Source organism: Equus przewalskii, chromosome 28 (genome assembly GCF_037783145.1).
Source record: "Equus przewalskii isolate Varuska chromosome 28, EquPr2, whole genome shotgun sequence".
NCBI lineage: Eukaryota > Metazoa > Chordata > Mammalia > Perissodactyla > Equidae > Equus > Equus przewalskii.
This window is the reverse complement of record NC_091858.1, coordinates 6709392-6735976: the sequence shown is the minus strand read 5'-3', so window position 1 is coordinate 6735976 and position 26585 is coordinate 6709392. Positions and strand designations below refer to the sequence as shown.

Sequence of the window (26585 nt, the reverse complement as noted above, 5' to 3'; positions counted from 1 at the left end):
TCCTGTTCCACCTGCCGGAGCCCTAACCCAGTTCAGGCCTTTAACTCACCACCATCCTCAGGATATTGGGCTGAGAGGGCTGGAGCAAGACAGAGCTGTGGAGGCAGGAAGGGGGTGCTGTGGGCTTGGCCCTGTGGTTCCAAGGGGTAAAGGGGGCATTGCAACTTTGCACCAGCTCAGCCCACCTGCATACAGAGCCCAAGGGTCCAGGCCATGGGGGAACCCAGGCCAGGTGAAATGTCTGCCTTGGCACTCAGTGGGCTGACCATTCTGCCTGAACCATTCACTGGCTCCCCCTATAATCTCCTGGAGCAGAGGGTGGGGCTGCTGCCTTGCCTAACTTCAAGGGGCGCCATTTATACAGAATGCAACATGGCTGTAATGGTGAAACCGGATCCTCACTGCATCCACACCTCCCAGCTTGTAACGGCCCGTTCTCCTGTCTCTGTTCTCCTGTTCCTCCAGGCTCTTGGGCAACAACAAGATCACTGCGCTCCGGAATGGATCCTTCCTGGGACTGTCTCTGCTGGAGAAGTTGTAAGCGCCGGGGCGACGTGGGGGATGGTGGTCGTGGGCAAGAGGTCAGTTCAGAGAGGATGAGGAACACCAGTTGCTGAGGGACCCCACAACCCAGAACCTGCTGGCTAAGCAGGGCCCAGTGTCAGAACCACTGGGACCCTGCCCAGGACTGGACCACCAGGCGGAGGGCAGAGAGGGACTGGTCTGGGACAGAGGGACAAGCTCCTCCACCAGCTACAGCAGAGGAAAGTAGGGAAACCTCCCTGGTCTGGGCAGAGATGGGGCCAAGGGAAGCTCATTAACGCTGTTTAATGAGCAATTAGCCGTGAGGGCTGAGCCCCTTAGCTCAGAAGCCGCCTCCTCCTCCCAGCCAGGGGCCCAGCATCGAGTGCTGAGACAGCCTGTGGGGTGCTGAGGCCTCTTCCCTCGTTCCCTAAAAACCATCCACAAACAAAGCCTCAAGGGGCCAGAGCCCTGGGCTGAGGGTGGGGAAAGCGGATCATGTCCAAATCTCTCCCCCGCCCTCCACCCCTACCACCCTGCTTTGAGCTGCATCACAGCAGCACCCGCAGGCTGCCCTGCAGGCCCGGGGGCGGGGGCAGGGGGCTGGCGCTGGACATAGGTCCACAAGGGCCCTGCTAGCCTGAAAGAACCTCCTTCCCAGAGCTGGAGAGCTGGCCGGGTCACAGGCAGGTCACTGAACCTGCCAGATCAGGGGACTGAATCAAACCCTCTCTCGAGTCTCTGTTCAGTTGGCATCTCCGGAACCACAGCCTCTGCAACAGCCTTGGGGCCTGTCTCCTCCACAGAAGGCCCGGGCCTCCCGTGCCTCCTGGAGCCTGATCCTTGCTATCTCCCCCACCTGCAATCCCCTCCCTCCTGTCTCTGCTCGCACCCCACTGGGCATTCCCAAGCCCTCCCACAGGGCCCCTGCCCCTCTAGGACCATTTTGCCTAAAAGGGTTGGATCAGTGTGAGGGAGGATACAAAAGAACAAGGTGTGAAGCCTGCTCTCAAAGAGCCAAAGAAATTACAGCCTAGTGGAGACCACAGACAAAGCCATATATATTCGAATTAAGTAAGCTGGTGTTTCTGTAGAGTCCAAAGGAGGGGTCAGCAAAGGCTGGAGAGTTCAAGGGTAGTAGAGCTGCAATATCTACCTGACTTGGTGTTTAGATCTTTAACCACCACACCAATCTCAAGTTTAAGTCTTCACAGGGGAAGGGAAAGCCTGTGAGGAAAGCTTGATGGCCGGCTGGGTTAGCGGGGGTGGGAAAGGGCAAACTCAAGTTTGGGGCAGAAAGGCAGAGCGTGTTCTGTCTGATCTGGCGCGTGCTGGGGTGGGAGGGGGTCTCAGGATGCTGACCGTGCTGTGTGCAGCTCCGTGACCAGTTCCCTCTGACCGTCTGCTCTGCTGCTCACGGATGGGTGGTCCAGACAAGGAGAAAGGGCTGCCACCAAGTGGCTATTTAAAAGTCTCCTTGGAACCAACAAATAGGGCAAGGTTTTCTCTCCCAGGGCAGTTAAGCACTTGGGAGCTGTGCTTCCTACACGCAGCCCAGGCTTGGCCTCAGAGGCTGAGCGGCAGGGAACGAGATGCTCCTTCTAGAGGTCTTTTGGAGGAAGACAAACAGCAGCTGTCTGCAGCCCCTGCCCTGCCCCACCCCGAGCTGGTCTCCCTTCTCAGCACGAGCGAGCGCCACTCTGAGCCTTTTGTGGCCTCGCTGACATCTTCCATCTTTACCCTCTCGCTTTATCAGTCAGACCACTGGGTCTACCCCCTTCTCCTCATCCTTCAGTCTCATGGGGGTAAATTTGCAGATCAGGAGGAAAAGATGGTCCTTTCCTTTCCACCCCGGCCAACACGCTGAATCAACTCCTCTCCCCAGCACCACACAGCAGGTGCCTTCAAAGCATGGAGAGCAATCAGAAAAATAGAACAGTCAAAGAATAACAACTAACTGCTAAAGCACGTGATATGGAAGGAGCGCTGGCACGGGAGAGAGTGCTAGAGTGAGAATTCAGAACCCTGGGTTTGAGCCCCCGTTCTGTTAGGAATCAATCTGGTCATTCATTCTACAGATTCTTATGGAGCCCCCACCGTGTGCCAAGCTCTGTCCTAGACACTGGGAGGGAACACGACAGACCAAGTACCTGCCCTCATGGGACTTACCGTCTACTAATGGGACCCAGCAAATAGCAAATAAATGTATCATGGGTCAGGAGACGAGAAGTGCCACAACGAAAAACAAACCAGGGAGAGGGGGATAGAAAGCAATGGGGGAGGGGGGGTAGGGAGGTCAGGGAAGGCCTGGTGACTGAGCCCGAGACCTGAAGGGAGGGAGGAGCCTGGAGGGGCAGAGAGAGCAGCAGCGGGAAGGCCCTTGGGCCTGGTGAGTCTGAGGAACAGAAGAAGGGCAGCGTGACTGGGAAGTGGTAGGAGATGAGGTCAGAGCAACGCAAACAAGGGCGCCAGGTTTGGGGCCTCAGTTTCCTCATCTGTAAAAAGGGGAGACAGGATGATTTGTAAGGTGCATTATGAATTTAAAATTCTATGATCCTTTGATGTGTGTGTGTGATACCCACAAGTGCTACACGAGAAGGAAAAGATCAGAGAGCCCAAAGATGTGGCTGGGCTTTGCAGAGGAGGGCAGGTCTCTGTGCAGAGGCCTGTGCTGTGGTCAGCACATGCCCACGGCTTCCCAGGGATAGAAAGGCAGTGCCGGGGCTAAAGGAGCCCAGGGTCTCCAGCCTGGCCAATCACCACTGTATCAGTCAGGGTTCTCCAGAGAAATAGACCCAGTAGGAGATACGTATGTGTGTGCACCTGTATCTTTACATAAAAATATAAGGAAATTGGGGCTGGCCTGGTGGTGCAGTGGTTAAGTTCACATGTTCCACTTCGGCGGCCTCGGGTTCACCGGCCTGGATCCTGGATGCAGACCTACACACCGCTTTTCATGCCATGCTGTGGCAGGCGTCCCACATATAAAGTAAAGGAAGATGGGCACAGATGTTAGCTCAGGGCCAGTCTTCCTCAGCAAAAAAGAGGAGGATTGGCAGCAGATGTTAGCTCAGGGCTAATCTTCCTCAAGAAAAAAAAGAAAAAATATATAAAGAAGTGATTTTCTTTCTTTATAAAGGAATTTATTTTAAGGAAATGGTTCACATGATTATGGAGGCTGGCAAGTCTGAAATCTGCAGGGCAGGCCAGCAGGCTGGAAAGTCAGGCAGGAGTTAATGCTGCAGTCTTGAGGAAGAACTTCTGGGAAACCTGTTTTTGCTCTTAAGTCCTTCAATTGATTGGATGAGGCCCACCCATATTACCAAAGATAATCTCCTTTGTTTAAAGTCAACTGATCGTAGATGTTAACCACAGCTACGAAATACCTTCACAGCAATATCAAGATTAGTGTTTGATTAAGTTACTAGGTGCTAGAGCCTGGCAAAGTGGATACATAAAACTCATCGTCACAACCACTATCTCACTATGTCAGGGGCGGGAGAGTCCCATGCCCCACTCCTGGAGATGCGAATTTATCAGGTCGGAAGGGGCCTGGGAAATTTTTACTAGGTATGCAGGCGATTCTCATGCCTGTCCAGGGTTGGGAACCAGTGGACCAGATGACCCCTACACTGTGGGCCTATTCATCACAAATGAGATGCGGTGGCCTGGCATGCAGTTGGTGCCAGGAAACACTGATCTCTCTGTCCTGTCTGCCTCAGACGTCCGGGCTTGGACAGCTGAGTCCATGGCAGCTTAACATCCCACAGCCCATGTGCTGCAAGTCCGGTGGGAGGGTGGGGGCCTAGTCTAGCCACTGAAATGGTAGGTCGGACCTGCTCCAGAAAGTACTGTCATTGCCTCCCCGTGCTGGGCGCCCCTCTGGCCTCTGGGAACAGGACGAGTGTGAGCTTGTGTGGGGAGGCGGCCTGCGTGGTCCCCGCTTGCTGTGCAGGGCCTTGAGGCTGCGGAGGGATGCAGAGATGGGCCGCGCGGGAATGGGCCTGAGACCATCTCGTGAGAGGACGCTTGCTCCAGAGAGGCTGGGGGTGCTGGTGGGGATCGGGGACACAGCTTGTGGGGCTCTAGCAGCCAGGCAGGGTGGACGAGAGAACCTGAAACGGTCCAGCAGAGTTCGTGGCCAGCCCAGGAGTGTGCAGAAGCACCCGGGCGTGTGTGAGGCCGGGTCTCTGAGCACCCTCTCTGGACGCCTCCACCCTCAGCATGGACAGGCCTATTTGTTGCCTAGAGGATAGACTCCTAGGGCGAGAGGGCGGGTCATCAAAGGGCACAGAAGTCTACTCCGGAGCAAAAAGTGGCCTGGGATTGAATCCTGCCTGTCATTTACCTTCTGGGTGTCTGTCTAAGCATAGGGCTTCGCGTCTGGAAAACGGGGCAATGCATGACTCCCTGACAGGTTGTCATGGGCGTAGACAGGTTCAACTAGGAAGAGAGCCCGGGACAGCAGTCTTTCAGTAAATGGCCGTCCCCTTCTCAGCAGAGTTCCAAGTTGCAAGATGTCCCATCGGGCACCCCTTAGTGCTAGGATTTGTCCAGAGTTCCCCAGCCTTGGGCAGGCTGTCCTGTATAGTTGAAAGGTACACGCCGAAAGGGCTCGCTGTCGGCTCCTTCCTCAGGTCCCTCGCATCTCTGCCCAGATCCCCCACCACCTGCATTCACAACAGGGAGCCGGCCCCCAGAAGACTTTCCAGGGCTCTGAGGGTGCCCCAGTCACAGGGAGAAGCCCCCCGACCGGGGACCAAGCTCGCCACAGGGCAAATAGCCCGCAGAAGAGGCCAAGGGAGGGAGGCTGGGCGTGCATGCGAGCCAGCGGATCTATGTGGACACACGCCCCCAGAGGCTCGAGCACGCCTGGAGGAGAGGGCCTGGGGAGGGGAGCCTGGTCAGCCCCAGGATGATTTGTCATTGCCTAATGAGATTAATGAGCCCCGGGGGCTGGTATGCAGCGGTGCTGGGGCACTCATTAGAAGCAGATGCTCATGGGAATGATGGCGAGTGGGGGCCTGGGGGTGGAGTGCCGCTCACCCGCCAGGTGGTTTCCATTAATCTGTGGGCGGGGCCAAGGGTAAGGCCGCCGGGCTGGGTCCCTCCTCCCCTTCCCAGCCTTGCTCACACTGGGGAGGAATGCGGCAGAGAGGCGGCCCTAGGCCCTGTGCAGCTGAGGGCCCGGGAAGGGAGGCTCATGGGTTTGGGGACAGCCCTCTTGCTTGCCGTTGTAGCCCCGATGCCTGGCACAGTGCATGTGCTCAATGAACAGCGGTTGGATGATATCAGAGACAAGAGGACCCCGGCACGGGGAGTGGAAGGGAGGCTAGGACCATCTTGGGCTTCCTCGGGGCCACCAGAACCTCTCCCCCCACCCCCACCCCGCCATGACCTCTATACCTGCGGGGGTGTTCTGGCCCACTTCTCAGCCAGCCCCCGCTTTCTGATGAACCCTGGAAGTCCTGGAGGACCCAGGGAGAGCTGCTCTGTGGCCTCCGAACCTATAATTTGGTTTTCAAACCCACAAGCAGGGAGGTCTGTGGGGGCCAGAGGGAGCCAACTTTGTGCCGCCCCACCCTGTCCAAACGTGGTGCTCACGGGCGCGCGCACACACACGCACACTCTGTCATATGAACTCACACGCTCTTCTAACAGTTTTAGTGAGATATAATTTACATGCCATAAAGCTCACCCATTTAAAGCGTACGATCCAGTGGTTTTTAGTATATTTACACAGTTGTGCAATCATCATCATCATCTAATTTTAGAACATTTTCATCATCCCCAATAGAAACCTTGAATCATTAGCAGTCACTCCCCATCCCTCCACCCCATCCCCAGCCCTAAGCAACCACTAATCTGCTTTCTGTCTCTATAGAGTTGCCTATTCTGGACATTTCATATAAATGGAATCATACAATATGTAATCTTTTGAAACTGGATTCTTTCGCTTAGCATAATGTTTCCAAGATTCATCCGTATTATAGCATGTATCAGCGCTTCATTCCTTTTTATGACCTAATGGTATTCCATTGTGAGAATACAGGACATTTTCTTTATTAAGTTCTCGGTTGATGGACATTTGGTGTATTTCCACATTTTGGCTTTTATGAATAAGGCTGCTATGAACATTCCTGGACAGGCTTTTGTGTAGATGTGTGGACACTTCTCTTGGATATATACCTAGGAGTAGAATAGCTGGGTTATATGGTAACTCCAACTGCCAAACTGTTTTCAAAGGGGCTGCACCATATTGCACTCCCACCTCTAAGGGTTCCAGTCTCTGCATAGTCTCGCCAGCAATTGCTGTCGTCTGCCTTTTTTATCACAGTCATCTTAGTGGATGTGAAGTGGTATCTCATCGTCGTTTTGATTTGCATTTTCCTCATGACTAGTGGTGTTGAGCATCTTTTTGTGCATTAATTGGTCATTTGTATATCCTCTTTGAAGAAATGTCTATTCCAATCCTTTGCCCAAATCCTTACTTGTGTTCTTATTATTGAGTTGTACAAGTTCTTTATATAGTCTGGATAGAAGTTCCTTATCAGATAGATGATTTGTGAATATTTTCTCTCGTTCCATGGGTTGACTTTCCTTTACTTGATGGTGTAGTTTAAAAAGCCAAAATTTTAAATTTTTATTTAGTCCAACTTATCAATGTGCTGTTTCATTGCTTGTGCTCACACACTCATGCTCACACTCAGCTTCCTGAGTTTCTGTTTTCCCAAGCAGGGCAGTGGGTGTGATTTGCTCCCAGGAATCTCCCCGTCCCCCACTGACTTCTGCCATAGGGGGTCTGTCTCCTCCCTATTGACATAGATACAGGCAGAGGGCTGTGCCTAGAGTTAAGCAAGCTGGTCTGGGTTGGGTGAGGGGTAATGGGGAGGGGAGGCTCCAGCCATACGCTGCCCCTTCCCCAGGTTCCAAGACCAGGGTTCTGTGGCAGCAAAGAGGGGGCTGGAGATTCCACATCGTAGAAATGTCTGTGTGTCCTCACCTAAGAAATGAAAGAATCAGATGAGACAATCCAGGGCAGGGATCCGTAAGCCAGGTTCCAGGAGCCCTGGGTTGAAATCATATGCACACAATTGGGTGTAGCGCTTTTTTCTAAGGCAGGAGTACTTAGCTGTCATCAGAGTTTCAAAAGGATGTGCGAAGCAAGAAGGTGCAGAAGCACCTACCTATAGGGGCCTCGCAGGTCCAGAAAAAATCCCCAAGTTATGTGGTGGCATTTTCGCCTGCCGCTAGGGAGCGTGCAGCCCTAAAGCTGCTCCCCCTCCCTTAGGGGCCAGGAGGCATCAGCTGCCCGGGGTCCAGACCCCATGGGGCTGTCAGAGCTCCATCCAGTGAGCAGCCCCTGGCCTGTGCCCCCAGTAGAGGACCCAGGACTGGCCAGCCTGGGCCAGCGGGCCAACTCAGAGGACACTGGAGGGGCTGCCGTGGTCCCCCTGAAGCCACTGCCCAGGCATGAGGCAAGGGGGAAAGAACGCCAGCACTTGGTGGAAGCTCTCCTCTCGGAAGGCCAGCATGGCTCCGGGCTGCAGGAAATCCAGGGCAGGAAGGGACTGGGGCCCGAGCGAGCGCCTTGCTCCCATCTGCAGAGCATCAGTGGGGCAGGCGGGGTTGGGGTTCTCGAGGGGGGCCGGGGAGGAAATGAGAATAAACACAAGTGAGCAGAGAGGGAAGGGGCGGGGGGCTGCGGCCTCAGCCCCTTGGCAGCCCATGAAGGGAAGTGACACAATGAGGAATGTGTTTCCCTCTGCCCGTCCCCCGCATAGGGGTGGGAGGCAGAGCCCTGAGAATGGCCAGACCCCAACAGGGGCCAGGGGGCACATGCTGGAACAGCATCGGAGGAGGGGGCCATGAGGGCAGGGGTCTGGGCAGCAAAAGGGGTGTGGGGCAGCCCTGGGCAGGCGCGGCGCTTATCCCATCCGTCTCCCATCTGCACTCTGCAGGAGCCTGCTGGGGTCTGTGCTTGCACGTTCCCTGTGGGCGCCAAGCACTGGGGCGCCTCCCAGCAGGCCTGGGGACGAAAGCCATCCCTCCTCCAGGAAGCGGGCCCCCTCTGGTGGCTTTCCCTTCTTTCTCAAGGGGACTCAGGGTTATGGAGGCCTTGGTGTGAGAGGGAGCTGAGGTATGAGGACCCTGGCCATGGGCAGGCTGAGCAGGGTGTTTCTCTCTCTCTCTCTCTCTCTGTGGGTGTTTATGTCCCCAGCTGGGACTGGCTGTGCGAAAACAGGCCCCCTGGTGGGATGGCGCCTCCCCATCCTGGACACCCATTTCCTCTCCTCCCAGCAGGGAGCTGGCTCTGTTAACCCCCTCCTGCCCATAATCCAGAGATGTCCCTGAGGCTTTGGTGGGCAGAGCCAAGAGCCCTTTGCCTCCGTCCGGGCTTGGGGGTGGCAGGGCCTTGGAAAGCAGGTTGACTCCAGATACTTCTGTCAATCTTCTGCTTTCTGCCGCAGGCCCTTTTGACATGTTGGTTATTCCAGGAATCCCCCACCCTGGCTCCCGCCTCATGACCTCCTGGGTGCTTGGGTGCGGGCGGGGAGGATGTTGGAATGCAGGAGCAAGCAGGGAGGCTGCAGCCCCCATCCCAGGGTCCCAGGAGGGGAGGCTCACTGAGCAGTGAGGCCTCCTGGTAAGTTGCCCACGCCTCTTCTGGTTTGACTCAGGAAAGACCCAGGTGGCCCTTGAGTAGGCAGGTGAGTGGCTGGTCCGTTATCCAGGCACCTCTCCCCATGGCTGTGCCCACACAGAGGATGGCGGTGCCGAGGAAGGCCAGTGGGCCAGCACTCAGCTTGGTCCTCAGTGGTCCCAGAGGGCTGTTGGTGTCATGTTGGGCTGGGCCAGGTAGGCATCCTCCAGCCTGGTCTCCGCTGTGCTTGGAGGAGGTGATGAAGGGGCTGGTGAGTTGCACTCCGGCCGTGTGATTGAGTGGAGCCACCAGACTCTGGGACAGAAGATACTCCGATAACGCAGCTGCAATTCACTCCAGGTGGGTGGCCCTTGGCCCGTGGAGGCCTGGGGGGCACCGCCATCTTCTGTCCTGTCTGTGACCTGCTGGAGCTCCCTAGAAGTGGAGCTTCTCCTGCTGCCTTCTCAACACCGTGGGCTCCTAGGTGACCCTGGGGGGAGGTGGGCGGATGACCCTCCTCAGCCTCAGCTTCCTCATCTGAAGAAGGAGGGCTGGGCCAGGGGATTTACAGCCCTGCCCTGGAGTCTGAGGCTGGCCAGCATCCATGCAGTTATCAACCAGCTGCGTGACCTGTGAGATCCACAGGGATAGAATAGCTGTAAAAATACTTCTCCAGGGCGAGGTGCAAGAAGATCTTACCTTCGTACAGCAATTTGCGAAAGACTGTAACGCTCCTTTTCAAATGATCCTCACAGCTGCCCTGGGAGATTGTCAGAGCAGCTCGGAGGTGGGGGACGTGGGACCCGAGGCCTCCTGACACCTAGTTCAGTGCTCGCTTGACTCCTTGTTGCCGCCGTGTTCCGCTTCCTCATCCGAGGCCCTTCCATCCAGGCTCTTGGCTTCTACATCCTCCCTGAGGTCTCTCTGACCAGTTCCCCCCACGGTAGCCAGGGAGGCTGAGGAGACCTGCCCGAGAGATGGGGTCCTTCATCCAGCCTCCCACCCAGTGCTGAGGAGAGCAGGGATTTAGAAGGAAATTGAGTTCCCAATACCTCTGGGGACAGTGAGGCTGCCCTGCCCCAGGGGAGCAGAACAGGTGTGAGGGCCTCCCCACTTGCCTCCCACAGGGACCTAAGGAACAACGTCATCAGCACGGTGCAGCCCGGCGCCTTCCTGGGCCTGGGGGAGCTGAAGCGCTTGTGAGTGTCATATGTCCTGCACCCCGAGCCCCGACCCTCCCCTTACCCCTGGAGAAGGCCCCATGGATCCCATGAGCAGCCACCCCTCCTACTCTCCCTCTGCCCCTTCTTCTCACCTACCCACAGCTGCCCCTTCTCCCCCACAGGGTATACTGGCCTGACAGTTCCAGCACCAACCCCATCTCCTCTTTCACCCCCTCCCCACACAATCCCCAGCCACTCTTGTGTGTCCCTCACAAGCGGATCCATGTGCTATCATGTGGCCAACTTGCTGAGGTTGTGTGTGTCTCTCTAGAGATCTCTCCAACAACCGGATTGGCTGTCTCACCTCTGAGACCTTCCTAGGCCTCCCCAGGCTTCTCCGACTGTGAGTGAGGGGCAGGGAGTGGGGCAGGTGGAGAGGGGAGGAGGGCTGGGAGGAAGAAGACAGCACCAAACCCTCAGAGGGCCCTGCCTTCTCTTCACTCCCTCCTCCCTCCTCTGGCCCAGGGAGACCCTAAGATCCCGACTCACTGTCCCCTGCCCCCTGCAGAAACATATCTGGAAACATCTTCTCCAGTCTGCAGCCTGGGGTCTTTGATGAGCTGCCAGCCCTGAAGATTGTGTGAGTATCTTTTCTCAGCCCAACGTCTCAGACCCTTGCTTCCTTCCTCTGCCCAGGAGGGAGACGCATAAGCATGGTGACCACCGTGGCCAGCCTTATGAGTAGGCAGGACAGATGATGGCTAAAACTCTGCCATATTTGCCTTCCCATGATTCCTGAGGTGGTGGTGGTGGCGACACGTACACAAGTGTGCCCTCTCCAGCCTGTCCTTCCCTAGTGCTCCACCCCCACCCCCTGAGCCCACACTTCCTCGGCTCCACTCCATGGCCCCTGTGCCCACTCTGCAGGGACTTCGGCACCGAGTTCCTGACGTGCGACTGCCGCCTGCGCTGGCTGCTGTCCTGGGCCCGGAACCGTTCCCTGCAGCTGTCCGAGCGCACACTCTGTGCCTACCCCAGCGCCCTGCACGCCCAGGCCCTGGTTGGCCTCCAGGAGGCCCAGCTGCGCTGCGGTGAGCCAATCTTCACCCTGCTTGCCCCTCGGGCCCCCCGTTCCCTCCCAAAGGGCCCCCACTGACCCAAGGCTCCCTCTGCTGAAGTGTTATTGGGTGGTGGGCGTGTTCGCCAGGGCATGCTTTCCCTCAGATCCCACGGGGGCCAGTCCTCCATCAGCTCTTCTGAACTTCCTTTGGGGCTGCTGCTTTGTTTATGTTTTCATCTGGTCCCACCTCTTGGGGTGACAAGTGTGTTGTGGAAAGGAGCGCTTTTATTTGTTTGTCCAAAACCTGCCTGCTCTTCTCCTGTGCTCTTATCTCTGGAGACTCTTCCTTCCCCACCGGAGCGGGCTCCAGACAGAGGGGGCCTGGCCCTGCCCCTGCTGGATTCTCACACTCGTGTGGCACACACGCCTGTGTGCTCGGCCTCACTGCTGGTGTCTCCTCCCACAGAGGGGGCCCTGGAGCTGCACACGCACCACCTCATCCCATCCCTGCGCCAAGTGGTGTTCCAGGGCGACCGGCTGCCCTTCCAGTGCTCCGCCAGCTACCTGGGCAACGACACCCGCATCCGCTGGTACCACAACCAGGCCCCCATGGAGGGCGACGAGCAGGCGGGCATCCTGCTGGCCGAGAGCCTCATCCACGACTGCACCTTCATCACCAGGTACAGGCCCAGCTGCCCCTCTCGCCCAGGGGGTGGGGGACCCCACAGGACCCGTCACACCCCTCCCCCCCTGAGGAGCTGTGCCAGACATGTTCCTGGGTGTGTGTTCACACGTGTGAGAGTGTGCCGGTGTGTATATGTGTGTTTACAGAAATCCAGGACTAAGTCATAAATGGTCTGGATAAGGAATAGAAATTAAATGCCTGATAGGAAAAAAATGCTTATACCTGGCATTTCTTTAGTGCTTTTACTACGTATATAGTGGCTCTCACCTGGATTATCAAACTTAATCTCTCTGGTAGACTTGAAAGAGAGGTATTATTATCTCCATGATAAAGATGGGGAAATTGAAGCTCAGAAAAACAATATCATAAGGCCAATCAGAATTAAAGGAGCACGCACATGTGTCCCTCGCTCAATAAAGATAAAAGAAGCTGGAGCTCGTACCCTGCACGCCCTAGGACAGGGCACCTGGGGGCGGACGGGCCAGGGGCTCCTAGGGAGGTGGCTCGGCCGCCGAGAGTGCCTCGCCGAGCCAGCCCTCCGCCCGCCCGCCTGCAGTGAGCTGACCCTGTCTCACATCGGCGTGTGGGCCTCAGGCGAGTGGGAGTGCTCCGTGTCCACGGTCCAGGGCAACGCCAGCAAGAAGGTGGAGATTGTGGTGCTGGAGACCTCCGCCTCCTACTGCCCCGCCGAGCGCGTCGCCAACAACCGTGGGGACTTCAGGTTCGGTCAGCTCACTGCCGCAGAGACCCAACCACCATCCCCCAACCCACCCACCCCCCCAAGTCCCCACACCTGCATCTGAGACCACAGGTAACCAGGGTCTCCCCATCTGCTCTAAGAGGGAGAAAAACTTCTTTTCATCATTCAGCTCCAAGTCCCGCTGCTGTATTTAGAGACCTTTATCTTTTTGTATAAAATCACCATCTGAGATGTGCTGCACGGAACAACGGGTTTTTATTTGCTTCCTTATAGCAACAGTTTACAAAGCTCTCTCACAGCGAGTATCACATTTTAATATCCCAATGGCTGGCTCATTTAGGCAGGGCAGGTATTATTCTGCCCACTGTACAGCTGGGAATACTGAGGCCCAGAAAGGATAAGTAACTTGAACTCAGGACTCCAAGTCCAGCCCCCATAGCACCTGTGACAGCACTATCCAAACAAGCACAGAGTTAAAAGGTGGAGCTTGGGAACCCCTTGAAGCCCAGTCCAAACCCTGTCTTCTGCATGCTTCTCCCAGGTCGCAAGGGGTCTGGCATCACAGTTCTAAGGGCAGAGGAGGGACCGTTACCCTGAGGAGCCAGGGTCATCCGCAACTTCCCGCCTCTGCCCCCAGGTGGCCTCGAACTCTGGCTGGCATCACAGCCTACCAGTCCTGCCTACAGTACCCCTTCACCTCAGTGCCCCTGAGCGGGGGGGCCCCAGGCACCCGGGCTTCCCGCCGGTGTGACCGAGCTGGCCGCTGGGAGCCAGGGGACTACTCCCACTGTCTGTACACCAATGACATCACCCGGGTGCTCTACACCTTCGTGCTGGTGAGGCCGGGAGAGGCGAGGGGCGGGGCCCGCCCATCAGCTCTGGGTCTGGGGAATGGGACGGGAAGAAACCTGCAGGCCCCACGAGGCCTGGGGAGCCCACCCTCACGGCTGCTCCTCTGCTCCTTGGCGGGCACAGTGAGGGGCCATGGGGCTCTTCTCCTCTAGCTTTCCTTCTTCCAGGGAATTCAGAACCCCCAAGGCCGTACTAGGGAAGTGTGGGCTACCCCAAGCATCTTTACCCTTAATACATCAAGGGCAGCCCTCAAAGGGGAAACACAGACAGCATGAGATCATCCCCTTGTCCTTAGGCCAGTATTCCTAGGAGTGGGCAGTCTTGGTCGTGACAAGTTCATTGCTACATATGTGCCTCCTGTCTTGTTAGACCCAGCTGATGGGCTAGACCCCTCTCCCCGGGCATTGTCACCCTGAGCATCAGCACAGAAGAGGGGGCCCCTAGAGGTAGTTCTGGGGGAGAAGGAGCAAGACTGGACGATCCCCTTTCTTTCTCCAACACCCCTAGATGCCCATCAACGCCTCCAATGCACTGACCCTGGCCCACCAGTTGCGAGTATACACAGCTGAGGCCGCTAGCTTTTCTGACATGATGGATGTGGTCTATGTTGCTCAGATGATCCAGAAGTTTTTGGGTTATGTGGACCAGATCAAAGAGGTGAGATTCAACTGGGCCTCTGGGGGCCCTGGAACACCCATCTCCCATTTACTCAGGCTTCTCATGCCCCAGCCCCTGGGTTCCAAACCCTACTCCTGCCCTCAGTGACTCCTTGCCCCTCCTAGCTGGTGGAGGTGATGGTGGACATGGCCAGCAATCTGATGCTGGTGGACGAGCACCTGCTGTGGCTGGCCCAGCGCGAGGACAAGGCCTGCAGTGGCATCGTGGGTGCCCTGGAGCGCATTGGGGGGGCCGCCCTGAGCCCCCACGCCCAGCACATCTCTGTGGTAATGTGGGTCAGCTGGGAGGCAGCTCCTCTGGGGACCAAGCAGTGGGAGGGAACTTAGAGTCAACTGGGGCCAGCCCTTGTCATGCAGGAGGGAAACGCTTCTCTCTCAGGCAGCAAGTCCTCCAAAGTCCTCCAAGTGTGCACCTGCCATGCACCCAGCGAGCAAGAACACCAAACATGACCAAGTTCCCAATCATGTGGAATCAAATTCCAAGTGGTCGGGGGCAGAGCAAAGGAGAGGAGGCCAGTGACACTGGAGAAGTTACGGAAACTTTATGGTGGGGAACTGAGTAGTAGGGTTAGCCCAATGGACGTAAACAGGAGGAGAAGCAGAAGGGACAGGAGGACAGCGCAGCAGGGTGGCAGCGCTGTGATGCAGTGAGGAGTACTGGAGACTTCTGTTCCCTGAGGAGAGGGTGGCATTTCTAATGGTGGGTGGTGAACAAGGTAACAAGCACAGCAGAGCACCTTCTACGTGCAAGATCTTGTGCTAGGCACATTAGGAGGGACAAGGAGGGTGGCCGTGGACCTGCTCTGCAGCTTAGTTGGGGCAGCAGAACGAGTTAAGAGGTGAGCAGGATGCAAGGCAGGGCGTGAGTGAGGGAGAGGAAGGGCCGTAGGAGGAAGGAGAGCTCCGTGACCAGGGTTTGGGGAGACTCCGTGACAGACATGAGACTGCGAGGCCTCGAGAAGAGAGTGAGGAACAGTAGTGGGACACAGCCTGTGCAGATCTGCAGAAGTCAAGAGAGGCCCGCCATATCTCTAGTGGTGGGGTGACAAGTTCCCTGTCCCTAGAACTCGAGGAATGTGGCACTGGAGGCCTACCTCATCAAGCCGCACAGCTACGTGGGCCTGACCTGCACAGCCTTCCAGAGGAGGGAGGCAGGAGCCCCAGGAGCACGGTCTGCGGGCCCGGGCCAGGATCCCTCGCCAGATCCGGAGCCCCTGGCTGATCAGCAGCTCCGCTTCCGCTGTACCACCGGGAGACCCAACATTTCTCTGTCATCCTTCCACATCAAGGTGGGCCTTGGGGGAGGGAGGTTGCTAAAAGGCGAGGTGCTGAGATGCAGGTGCCTGGTGGAGGCGGGTGGTGGAAGAGGAGGCAGGATCCAGAGAAGGGGAGAGGGGAGCCAGGAGAGAAGCTGGAAGACATCAGAGTCCTAAGGGATCCCGGGGTCTCTGAGGAACTCCTATGTCCCCCCAGAACAGCGTGGCCCTGGCCTCCATCCAGCTGCCACCCAGTCTGTTCTCGTCGCTTCCTGCTGCCCTGGCTCCGCCAGTCCCCCCAGACTGCACCCTGCAACTGCTCGTCTTCCGAAACGGACGCCTCTTCCGCAGCCACGGCAACACCTCCCGCCCTGGAGCTGCTGGGCCTGGCAAGAGGCGCGGCGTGGCCACCCCCGTCATCTTTGCAGGAACCAGTAAGGGAGCAAACTCCTGGCACCTCGCAGGATACCTCCCGAGTGTCTGCCCTGCGCCCCTTCATCCCGCCCTTCCCTTTCCCACAGCGCCCCCTAGCGCCCTGGTGGAGGCAGCAGAGGATTGTGGCCCCTCACCATTTCCAAGGAGAATGGGGGCTGAGACGTCCCTGAAAGGGAGGGATTGGTGAAGAAAAGGCTCCGGAGGACACTGGATTTTATATCCCAGATGTGTCACATTTCAGAAGGGCTCTAAATACAAACCCTTGACCCACCTTGGTCTCCTTTCATCCCACCTTCCCAACCTGGTGCCAACTTCCCCTCTCAGGGGTGCCCTCCTGGTTCCTCTCCCCGTGGGCCTTCATGCCCTCTGCATTACCTTCTACCTTCTTGTCCCTGACCCCAACCCCGGAGTCCTCTCTTTGGGACTCATCACCACCACTCATTTGGCACTTAGAGTGAGACACCTCACAGTGCTTTTATTTGGATTCATGCCTGTGTCTTCAGTTAGACTGGGGACCTGGAGGGCAGGCCTGCATCTGGCATCTAACCATGTCTCCCAATCCCAGCGCAAGCCCTGCCCGGCAGGCGTTCAGTGTATGCTCGGCTGCTGCTGCTGCTGCTGCTGCTGCTGCTGCTGTTTGGTTACCCCGAGCCAGTCTCCCCACAGCCTCATGCAGACCTGTGTGGACTTCCCTCTCCCCTGTAGGTGGCTGTGGCGTGGGCAACCTGACGGAGCCAGTGGCCGTTTCACTGCGGCACTGGGCTGAGGGCGCTGAACCCGTGGCAGCTTGGTGGAGCCAGGAGGGGCCAGGGGGCCCTGGGGGCTGGAGCTCCGAAGGCTGCCAGCTCCGCTCCAGCCAGCCCAACGTCAGCTCCCTGCACTGCCAGCACTTGGGCAATGTGGCCGTGCTCATGGTGAGTGTAGTGGGGGCTGGGGGTGGGAGGACAAGAGAGCGAGGAATGTGTGTGAGGTCGAGGTGGGGGCCACAGAGAAATTCAGAAAGAACAGCAGCCTTATCAGGACTCATCACTGTCAGGAATCATGGGGACATGTCCCTCTGGTCTCCCCTACACCTTTTCATCTTTCAGGAGACAGGGAGGTCCTGACTCAACTCCCACATCGAGAGAGATGGGTGTGGAACTACCCAGCCTAGTCTTCACATTCTGCACTCTCTGAGACCCAGACTGTTACAGTAGATTAAAAAAATCTGGGAACATTTCTCCTTTCTGGTCACCCTCCTCATTCACCCCTGTCCAGTTCCCCTTCCTTTGCCACATTTCACACCCCACTTTCCCAGATCCTGATCAGGCATGCAGCTGGATTATAGACAGAACCTTCCCCCTCTTTCCTCATCTCTGATTTTCAGGCTGGGGATCTGAAAAGTCCCCAGAAAGGCAGATTATTAACACCAGCTAGACCGACTTTTCAGGAGTAGAAGTTGTGGCGCTTACATCTTTGTCTACCCTGATGGACTAAGGGCCAAAGCTGAGGATCAAAGCTGATGGGGCTTGGGAAAAGGAAAACTGGCCCCGGGGACTGGCCAGAACTCCACAGGGTGGCCTCTGCTCCTGGCTTCCTAATACTCACTTCCTCTTTCCTACTCTTTCTAGGAGCTGAGTGCCTTCCCCAGGGAGGTGGGGGGCTCAGGGGCAGGGCTGCATCCTGTTGTGTACCCCTGCACGGCCCTGCTGCTGCTCTGCCTCTTCTCCACCATCATCACCTACATCCTCAACCACAGGTGGGAGCTCCTGCCGGCAGGGAGGGTTGGTGGGACAGCCATGGGTCTCTAAGTACTGGCAAGTGTTCCCTTCCCATGTGGGTCCACAGAACTTTCCCAGGCTCTTGCCTAGCATTTTATTGAAAGGTTCTGGGGTTGGGAAACATATTTCGGGGGTTAAGGCCTTCCTGCCCTGGGGCCTCTATCACATTCACACACATGCATGCACACAGATATCTGCTTTCCCTGCTTTGGCTCCCCCAATGGCCTTGAGACCCCATGGGCCTCACCTTGGGTTGGGTGGCCCATTAATTAAAGACTCTTTCTGGGGCAGCTCCATCCATGTGTCCCGGAAGGGCTGGCACATGCTGCTGAACCTGTGCTTCCACATGGCCATGACCTCCGCCGTCTTTGCGGGAGGCATCACACTTACCAACTACCAGATGGTCTGCCAGGCGGTAAGCAGAGGGGCTGGGGTGGGGGTGGGAGGGCTCCGAGATTAGTGTTGGCAGCCTAGGCATAGAGTAGGGAGGTGCAGGGGAAGAAAAGAGAGTTCATGGTAATGGACCGCAGCTCCATTCATTGTTCTGTGTCCCGCTTTGTTTGGGTGGAGGGGGAAGCAGGGCATGAGAGTTAGGGGTGGTAAGAAGCAGAGAAACTAGGAGACAGGACTTCAAAGTAGACAGTGGAGACCTGCAATGGAGGGGAAGTCAGAATGAGCCAAATAGAAAGGACAGGGTCATGGAGAGTCCCCAGAGTGGGAGAGAACACTGGGGTAGAAGTAGAGAGGGTAACAGCACGGACAGAACCTTGGGGGGGACCTGGGTGGGGCTGGGGGCTGGGGATATGGGAGGAGTGGGAGAACCCTGCTGGGCTGAGGCTCTGGGAAAGCTGCAGTAGTAGCAGCCTGGTCCCCCAGCCTCAGTGCCTTGACCCCACAGGTGGGCATCACTCTGCACTACTCTTCACTGTCCACACTGCTCTGGATGGGTGTGAAGGCCCGCGTCCTCCACAAGGAGCTCACCTGGAGGGCGCCCCCTCCACAAGAAGGGGACTCAGCCCCACCTGCCCCCCGTCCCATGCTCCGGTACATGCTTCCAGCTGTCAGCGTGGCAGTGGGGAAGGGCTCAGAGGGGGCTGTAGGACACCAAACTGTTCTCTCAGGGTCCAAGGTCGCAGGAGATCACTCTCCAAAGACAAAAACAGCAAGGCCCTGGGTGGCGCCAGGTTGCCCAACGCCATGGAGTGGGTACATCCTTAGGACTTTTGAGGCATGACAAAGCCAGGGAAGGGAGTGACTCCAAAGGACATTGGGCAGGCATTCTGGGAACCCCTGACTTCTGCACTATTTACAGCGAGAGAGGGCAGTTCTAGCCTCTGTCCCTTAGAACAGTCATGGCCAAGGCCCCTAGCGACCTGCCTGCTGAACCTGCCCTGTTGGGGCTTTGCAATCCCCGGAAAAAAATCTGACGGAATTTAAGAGGGAAAGAGGATGGGCCAGAGACCCTGAGTCACGGGTTCTGAGCACCAGGTTCCTCCCCGCTTGTTGCCCATCTCTCTGACCCCCAAACCCCATTCCTCTCCAGGTTCTATTTGATCGCTGGAGGGATCCCACTCATTATCTGTGGCATCACAGCTGCTGTCAACATTCACAACTACCGGGACCACAGCCCCTAGTGAGCGTCGCTGCCTGCCTGCCACCTACCCACCCCAGCACTGATGCCTTCCACTCCACTGGCAAGGGCAGCTGTCAGGCCCACCCAGCCAGTGACCCAACCCCAGCCCATGCATGTTAATTAAGCCAGTCTCTGCCTCCCCACTCACCATTTCCTCTATCTCCCCAGCCACCCAACCTATGGGCCCCACCTCAAACATGCTCCCCCTCCTCATCCACTGCCTGTGTCTCCCCTCAGCTGCTGGCTGGTGTGGCGTCCGAGCCTAGGAGCCTTCTACATCCCGGTGGCTTTGATTCTGCTGATCACCTGGATCTATTTCCTGTGTGCAGGGCTGCGCTTACGGGGTCCCCTGGCACAGAGCCCAAAGGGGGCCACCAGCAGGGTTTCCCTGGAGCCAGGGGAGGAGCTGAGGGGTCCCACCAGGCTCAGGAACAGCGGCCCCCTCCTGAGTGACTCGGGTTCCCTTCTGGCTACTGGGAGCGCTGGGGTGGTGACGCCAGGACCCCCGGAGGATGGTGACGGCCTCTATTCCCCGGGAGTCCAGCTGGGGGCGCTGGTGACCACGCATTTCCTGTACCTGGCCATGTGGGCCTGCGGCGCTCTGGCCGTGTCCCAGCGCTGGCTGCCCCGGGTGGTGTGCAGCTGTCTGTACGGAGGGGCAGCCTCTGCCCTAGGCCTCTTCGTCTTCACCCACCACTGTGCCAGGCGCAGGGACGTGAGGGCCTCCTGGCGCGCCTGCTGCCCGCCTGCCGCGGCGCCCCACGCCTCACCCCGGGCCGTGCCCACCGCCCCGGAGGACGGTTCGCCCGTGTTCGGAGAGGGGCCGCCCTCGCTCAAGTCCTCGCCGAGCGGCAGCAGCGGCCACGCGCCACCGCTAGGCCCCTGCAAGCTCACCAACCTGCAGCTGGCCCAGAGCCAGGGCTGCGAGGCGGGCGGCGCGGGCCGAGGGGAAGGGGATCCCGAGGCCCCGGGCGCCCGGGGGGGCCTCGCGCCCCGCCACCCCAACAATGTGCACCACGGGCGCCGGGCGCACAAGAGCCGGGCCAAGGGCCACCGCGCGGGGGAGGCGGGCGGCAAGCCCCGGCTGCGGGCGCTGCGCGGGGGCGCCGCGGCGGGGGCGCCCGAGCCGCCGTCCAGCGAGAGCGGCAGCCTGCGCAACAGCCCGTGCGACAGCTACCCGGGCAGCAGCCGCGACAGCCCCGGCGGCGGCCCCGCGCTGGACGGCGAGCCCGTGCTCACGCCGTCGGAGGGCAGCGACACGAGCGCCGCGCCGCCCGCCGAGGCCGGCCGGCCGGGCCAGCGCCGCAGCGCCAGCCGCGACAACCTCCGGGGCGGCGGGGCCGGCGCGCCCGAGAAGGAGAGCAAGCGCCGCTCGTACCCGCTCCACACGGCCAGTCTGAACGGCGCCCCCAAGGGCGGCAAGTACGACGACATCACCCTGGCGGGAGCCGAGGCACCCGGAGCCGGCTGCATGAAGACGGGCCTCTGGAAGAGCGAGACCACCGTCTAGGGCGGGGGCGGGCGACGCTCTAGGGCAGGCTGGCCACAGGCGGCCCCTCCGGGCCCTCGAAGACGTCTATGCGTACGTCACCGGTCGGAGGCGCAGGTGCCAGGGCTGCACCTGGGCTCACCAGCTTTAGTCCTGGAGGCGGGGCAAAGGATAGGCAGAGGCCTGCCACTGCCAGGAGGGCCATCCCCCCGGAGTAGCGACAGACAATCCCAGGCCCACAGGCTTGATACACTCCCCTCCCATGCCAGGCTCGTTTTGGCAGTCAAATCGGTGCTGTTCAGGGTAGGAGGGGAGGTCCTGTCTGTGGAGTGACAGAGTGGAGGTGCACGGCCCAGCCCAGGCGGCCTCCTCCTGAGGTACTCCCTGCGTCTGTCCCCACTGCCTCATCGGCAGCCTGATCAGGAAAACACAGGGAATGAGAACTCGAGAACGCCGCTCTCTTGTCACCGCCCTCCTCTGAAGTCAGCCACCTGTGCCTAGATGCTTGGGCCTCTCTCCCACCCAGTTTTTGGCTAACTAGGAAGCCAGCCTAGGAGATGAGCCAGGTGACCAGCACCCATGGGAGGTAACAAGGTGCTGCTTTTCAGGTTAACTATGCAACAGGAGAAGGCGGGGCGGTGTGAAAGGCGGCTTTGGATATCGACTAGTCCTATGGAATGGGGCAGGAGAAAAGTGTGCACAATTAGGGCTAGACACCATTCCCACAGGAGTGGTGCACAAAGCATGCAGCAGGGTGCACAGGGGGCACTTCAGGACAAAGCCGAGGCCCTACCCCCAAGAAGCTGACTCTACCAGATGCCGGGGATGATTGATGGAAGCAGAGAGCAGTGCTTAGATATGGGGCTGGAGGTAGTCACGCCTTAAACACAGTCCTGAAACAACGCTCTGAAAAGGGGCTCACCACGAGGCTGCAGGTGGTGTCGGAGAAGCACTTACTGTTCAATTACCAGACCCACACCCCCACGTGCCTTCCAACACCAAGGGACTGAGGAGGAGTACTTCCCTGCCTCCATAAGGCCACCTGGAAGAACTCTTCCGAAATTCGGTCTCTAGCTCCATATTAGGGAGAAACTCCAAAATATCAAACCAGCTTCCTGCCTCATGGAAGCCCAAGCCAACCCCCTGAGGCAGTGGGTAGGGTCCCCGCAGCTCACCTAGGGCCTGCACCTTCACTACTTTTAAAACACCAGCACTCATATTTTCCCCAACCTAAAGAGCAAACACCAGCCTTTTCCTACAGGACCCACTGGAAGTGGAGGGAAGCTTGGGCCTTGTGAAGAGCAACAGGAAGACTACGCCTGGTTCAGGTCCCCTCCCAGTCTCCATGTCACCCCAGCCTGATCACCAAGGCGAAAGACACAGGGGAGGGGAGAAAACCCACACGCCTTGGGATGGATCCTGTTATTTATGCTTGCTGCACAGACAATATTAGACAGAAAAAAAAAAAAAGCTTTGTATTATTCTTCCACGTATGCTGGCTGCTGTTTACATACCCTGCCAATGCCTTAGCACTGGAGAGCTTTTTGCAATACGCTGGGGAGAGGGGAGGGAGGGGATGAAAAGCGCCAAAGAAAACATGTTTTCAAAAGCTCGGGTTTATACAATAGAATGTTTTCTAGCAGATGCCTCTTGTTTTAATATATTAAAATTTTGCAAAGCCCTTTGAGCTATAGCCTTAGTCCACCCACAGTCCTTTTGTTATGAAGTAGAGGATCTCATGACACCGTACACAGGAACCCACCACGGCCTGTGAACGACACAGGGCCGAGCTGCCCAGGTCCTGTCCTCTGAGGGCTGATGCCGTTGGAAATGCCAACGGCTCCACACCAGCAGGGAGGCCCCGCCAGGCCTGGAGCAGTAGTGTATCCAATTCAAACCAGGAGCAGGAGAGAGCCGCCACTCTCCCAACAGTCTAAGAGGAAGGCCATCCCACGGGATATGAATATATGCAGCCCGCTCTCTGGCACCAAGGGATGGGACTCCCTCCAACCAAGGCCTCGCTGCATTCCTCCTGACTTCTGCTCCAGGACCTGGACCCAATGAACTGCAGAGCCCCTCTCGGTGCCTTTGAACGAGAAAGACAATACCTAAGAACTTGTATGCACTTATTTCTCTGGATATGACAGGCCTATTGTCGAGCTGCTGTCAGATGGGATGAAGTGCCCCCCAGATGTGCATCAGGGAGGGTGAGGAATACTCGTGGCGGCCCGGCTAGCAGCTTGGGCTTTTTGAAAGTCCCTAACTTCCTGAGGGGTACGCAAATACTGCTCTATTTCACTATCAGAAATATTCTCATCTCCGGTGACCATGGGGACAGGGGGCATGGGACAGGTCCGCTTCGGGGGCTTCAACATGCAGGGGGGGAGGAGAAGGGCAGGACTAGCTGGTCGCTTCCCCTCAGGCAAATCTAAGGAACTACCCCCCACCTCCTCTTTTCCCTGTCCTTGCCCCTGTCCTTGCTCTTGCAGCTCCTTCTCCTGGGGCTCCGTCTCTGCTGTTCCATCTCGAAAGGCCTTGCGGACCAACGTGCGGCGGTGCTGCAGAAGGTCGCCGATGTGCTTCACCACAGACCGTTTGTTAAGTTTCAGAACCTGCAACCAGGCCAGCTGCTCAGCCATCCGCAGCAGCACAGCGAGCAGCTCCTGCAGGCGAGAGGAAGCGGGGTAGGGCAGGTCCACATTTGCCAATTTACAAAATCGGGCAAGGGAACATGTCAGTCGATCTGAAGGTCGCAGCGACTGCCAAGCCAGGAAGGTAGCAGCAGTGATGACAGGCAAGGGATGCCGCCCGGTCACTAGCCACGTCTCATCTGCCAGCTCCACCAACTGCTGTGTTCGCGACAGCATCTTCTCTTTGTCTTCCACATATTTGGCTGGCACAGATGGGGAGGGCTGGAACAGTTTGAAGCTGAAATAACCAAAATGAGGGTCTGGTCTCAATGCCTATGTGGGGGCTGCTCTTCCAAAGTGAGAAAGAGCAGTCCGCTCAAGAGGCAAGCTATTGTATCCTCTTGGCAACACGCAAGCTTGCTGGGCAGCAAGTTTATACAGGTACTGAGAGAAAACAGGATGAGAGTTCTTGCGAGGTGAAGGCAGGAGAATGCAGAAAGGAGCTAACATTTGTTGGCCATTATTTGAGTGCTTTATAAAAGTTCTCTTTTAATCTACTCTACACCCTGTTATATGCATTTGTAGTTGAAAAACTTGCCCACAGTCATCCAGCTAGGAAGTAACCAAGTTCCAAAGCCAAAACTACTTGACACCGATACCCTTTGCTCTCTACTGTATTTGTCAGGGGAAAAAAAGAACATAGCTACTTCAAAAAAGAAAAAAAGAGTTAGCTTTTAACTCCAGCTCTGTCATCTTCAGCTCCATTTGCAGATGATCCTGCTGAGGTAGGGCTGTCGCATCTAGCCACACAGTCAACGCACACTGTGAGTGGGGCAACTCAGCAGCCCTGTGCCAAGGCTAATGCCCACTCTCCTACATCATTAGGTTGCTATGTGAGCAAAGGGACTTGAAAATTATAGCATTCTAGAAATATAAAACAAGATATACCTTATTAGGACTAGGCACAGGGGAGAGAGAATAGATTTTTCTGCCACATCCTTTTAGATGAGATTTTGTCAAAAAGAGACAGCCAAAGGTAAAAGGATTCAGGTTTAAGGACCCATCCCCTCCCCGTGTCTCCCACTAGACGGGTACCTGCTACAGTAGGTCTTCACCAGGTCTGCCAAGCACAGGGACGGCACGTCCAGCCCCAGAAGCTTCACTATCTGCATGTAGGTTCCAGAAAATGCATCCAAATCTGCGTACAGCAGGGTGCAGAGGGTTCCCATGGTGACAGGCCAGTTATGCTGCCGGCAGGTGATTAAGACACAGCACCCGACCAAGACCTCCTTCTTTTGCAGCCTGGCAGCACGGATGCCAGAGTGCCGGTATGCCTGTTGGTAGTAGGCAACTGCAGTGTCCTCAAATGTCGGTGGCAACTTCAGAACTCGACAAAGGTCTCTCACTCGGCGGAGACCTAGAAAAACCCACGGCAAGAGTTAGAGAGGTCAAAGGAGCTACTGTGCAGCTCCTAGCGATTTCTGCTAAACTTGCCTCTGATACCAGATGCACGAACAATGTACCTTTCTACCACGACAGGAGTGACACTTGGTGATGTCCTTCTAAAGGCACAAAGAAATTTGTGGACAGGAGTCATATTTCAGCCCATCATTTTTTCAGAGGCTGGTTTGATTCACGGCCAAGCCAAAGTTGGATGTGGGCTCCTTCAGTACCTCCTACACACCCGTGAGCAAAGCCAAACCTTATACTGAATTGCCACCTCTCTTAGAAGCATCTCCACCCTTTATTTCTAAGTACCATTCTCTTCTGCTCTACCCTACACAGTAATGCTGCAAACAGGAAAAGCAAGCAGATGGGATGGACCATGAGGAGAATTTTCTTTAAAGCCACTGTGTCATAAAAAGTTGATTCTCACCTCGTTGCTGGCTGCGACTCACTTGTTCATTTTCCCCTGTGCTTCGGGAATATGTGACTTCTGTAAGATAATGGACAAGAGATAGCTTGTTTAGCCTTTATTTACCAGACCCCTGCCCTCACACCACACAAAGGCAGGGAGCAGGATTCAAAGCACTATGCATCTGCTCCCTGTCTCACAGAGGTGCCCATCCACGCATGTTCAAGGTCCATCTGGTTTTCCACGTCCACGAGCAGTATCACACACACAGAGATGGAGGAAGATGAGGGCTGCATCGGGGCAGCTCCAAGTGTTCCAGATTTTCAGCCGTCCCTCCTGTACATCGGATCCAGGCAATTTTCCCGGCTGCAGATTTTGAGGGCTTGCCCTGCTGAAGGGCTTGGAAAGCAAAGCAAAAAGGATGCTTTTGCCAATCAGTGCTAGAAACTATTTAGGGATAACAGTATACGCTGTATTCATAAAGAATTGACCCACCATGGCCAGACTAGGTAAACTGAGTGCAACTTTCTCTCTCTCTGTTTCATTTATTCAATATTTATTATGCCGATTCTATATGCCAGATACCATGCTGGGCGCTAGGAAAACACAGGGGAACGGCAGTCCCTGAGCTCCTGCAGCTCGCTCTCTCACTTCGGGTCGTCTTCTCCCCTATTTAAGTGTGCGCGTGACATGAGGAGGGCCGGAGAGCAGAGGACTCCGAGGCCCACGTCTCCCCGCCCCAGGCTGCCCCCGGGGCTCCGGAAGGGCCGGCAAGGGTACCTCGGAGGTTGCCCTCGTCGCTGTAGGTGGTGGTAAGGACGCCCTCGGTGACCACGCAGCCGCAGTCGGAGCACACCAGCTGGCTCTGCGAATAGTGCGAGTCCTCCACCAGCTCGGTAGAGCCGCAGTCCGGGCAGCGGCCCCCGCCCGGCATCTCACCAGCTGTCCAGCGCCGCTCAAGACGTCGGCTACCCACCCCTTCGTCGGCCACGGAACCGGGCGGACGCACAACTAGGAGGGGAACTTTTTAAAGGCTGCACCTTTCTCGGTGGTATTCGTAGTTCCCTCCTCCGTGAGGCTGCACGCCACTTCCGGTCCGTTCTCTGCGGACTCGGGTAGAAACTTGAGCTAGGAGACGAGGTTTCTGATCTGGACAGCGTCTTCAGCTTTCTCCTATCTGTTAGTTGGAGGTGGGCCACACTTGGTATTGAATTTAGGGGAACT

At 57.0% G+C, this 26585-nt stretch overlaps 2 protein-coding genes across 3 annotated transcripts in view; one reads left to right on the top strand and one right to left on the bottom strand.

Moving 5' to 3' along the window:
- The window catches only part of ADGRA2 (adhesion G protein-coupled receptor A2), a 34590-nt gene extending 12021 nt beyond the window's left edge, over positions 1 to 22569 (top strand). Inside the window, exons 2-19 of the mRNA XM_070598337.1 lie at positions 466 to 537; positions 10294 to 10365; positions 10661 to 10732; positions 10898 to 10969; positions 11257 to 11420; positions 11856 to 12069; positions 12631 to 12795; positions 13412 to 13610; positions 14134 to 14283; positions 14409 to 14570; positions 15368 to 15592; positions 15777 to 15993; positions 16700 to 16908; positions 17605 to 17732; positions 18046 to 18169; positions 18653 to 18798; positions 19298 to 19387; positions 19625 to 22569. Coding sequence (XP_070454438.1) covers positions 466 to 537; positions 10294 to 10365; positions 10661 to 10732; positions 10898 to 10969; positions 11257 to 11420; positions 11856 to 12069; positions 12631 to 12795; positions 13412 to 13610; positions 14134 to 14283; positions 14409 to 14570; positions 15368 to 15592; positions 15777 to 15993; positions 16700 to 16908; positions 17605 to 17732; positions 18046 to 18169; positions 18653 to 18798; positions 19298 to 19387; positions 19625 to 20897 — 3754 coding nt within the window. The 3' untranslated portion in view covers positions 20898 to 22569. The remainder of the gene's footprint in view (positions 1 to 465; positions 538 to 10293; positions 10366 to 10660; positions 10733 to 10897; positions 10970 to 11256; positions 11421 to 11855; positions 12070 to 12630; positions 12796 to 13411; positions 13611 to 14133; positions 14284 to 14408; positions 14571 to 15367; positions 15593 to 15776; positions 15994 to 16699; positions 16909 to 17604; positions 17733 to 18045; positions 18170 to 18652; positions 18799 to 19297; positions 19388 to 19624) is intronic.
- BRF2 (BRF2 general transcription factor IIIB subunit) lies at positions 22326 to 26432 on the bottom strand. Of its 2 annotated transcripts, XM_070598338.1 has the most exons (5): positions 26142 to 26432; positions 25383 to 25442; positions 24602 to 24923; positions 23324 to 23804; positions 22326 to 22962 (listed from the first exon to the last, which is right to left on the bottom strand). In XM_070598338.1, exons 1-5 carry the CDS (start codon positions 26293 to 26295, stop codon positions 22810 to 22812), a joined length of 1170 nt encoding a protein of 389 aa, XP_070454439.1. In that variant the 5' UTR covers positions 26296 to 26432; the 3' UTR covers positions 22326 to 22809. The 2 variants fall into 2 exon arrangements, with proteins under 2 accessions (XP_070454439.1, XP_008542147.2); XM_008543925.2 differs by having other exon boundaries at positions 22326 to 23804; positions 26142 to 26431.
- Between the last annotated feature and the right edge of the window lie 153 nt (positions 26433 to 26585).

Excerpts from the sequence above, each read along its gene's own strand:
- BRF2 (XM_008543925.2), bottom strand. The coding sequence starts at position 26,295 with ATGCCGGGCGGGGGCCGCTGCCCGGACTGCGGCTCTACCGAGCTGGTG. Across the intron at positions 24,924-25,382 it reads GAGTCGCAGCCAGCAACGAG|GTCTCCGCCGAGTGAGAGAC; the intron begins GTGAGAATCAAC and ends GGGTTTTTCTAG. Across the intron at positions 23,805-24,601 it reads GTGAAGACCTACTGTAGCAG|CTTCAAACTGTTCCAGCCCT; the intron begins GTACCCGTCTAG and ends TGGTTATTTCAG.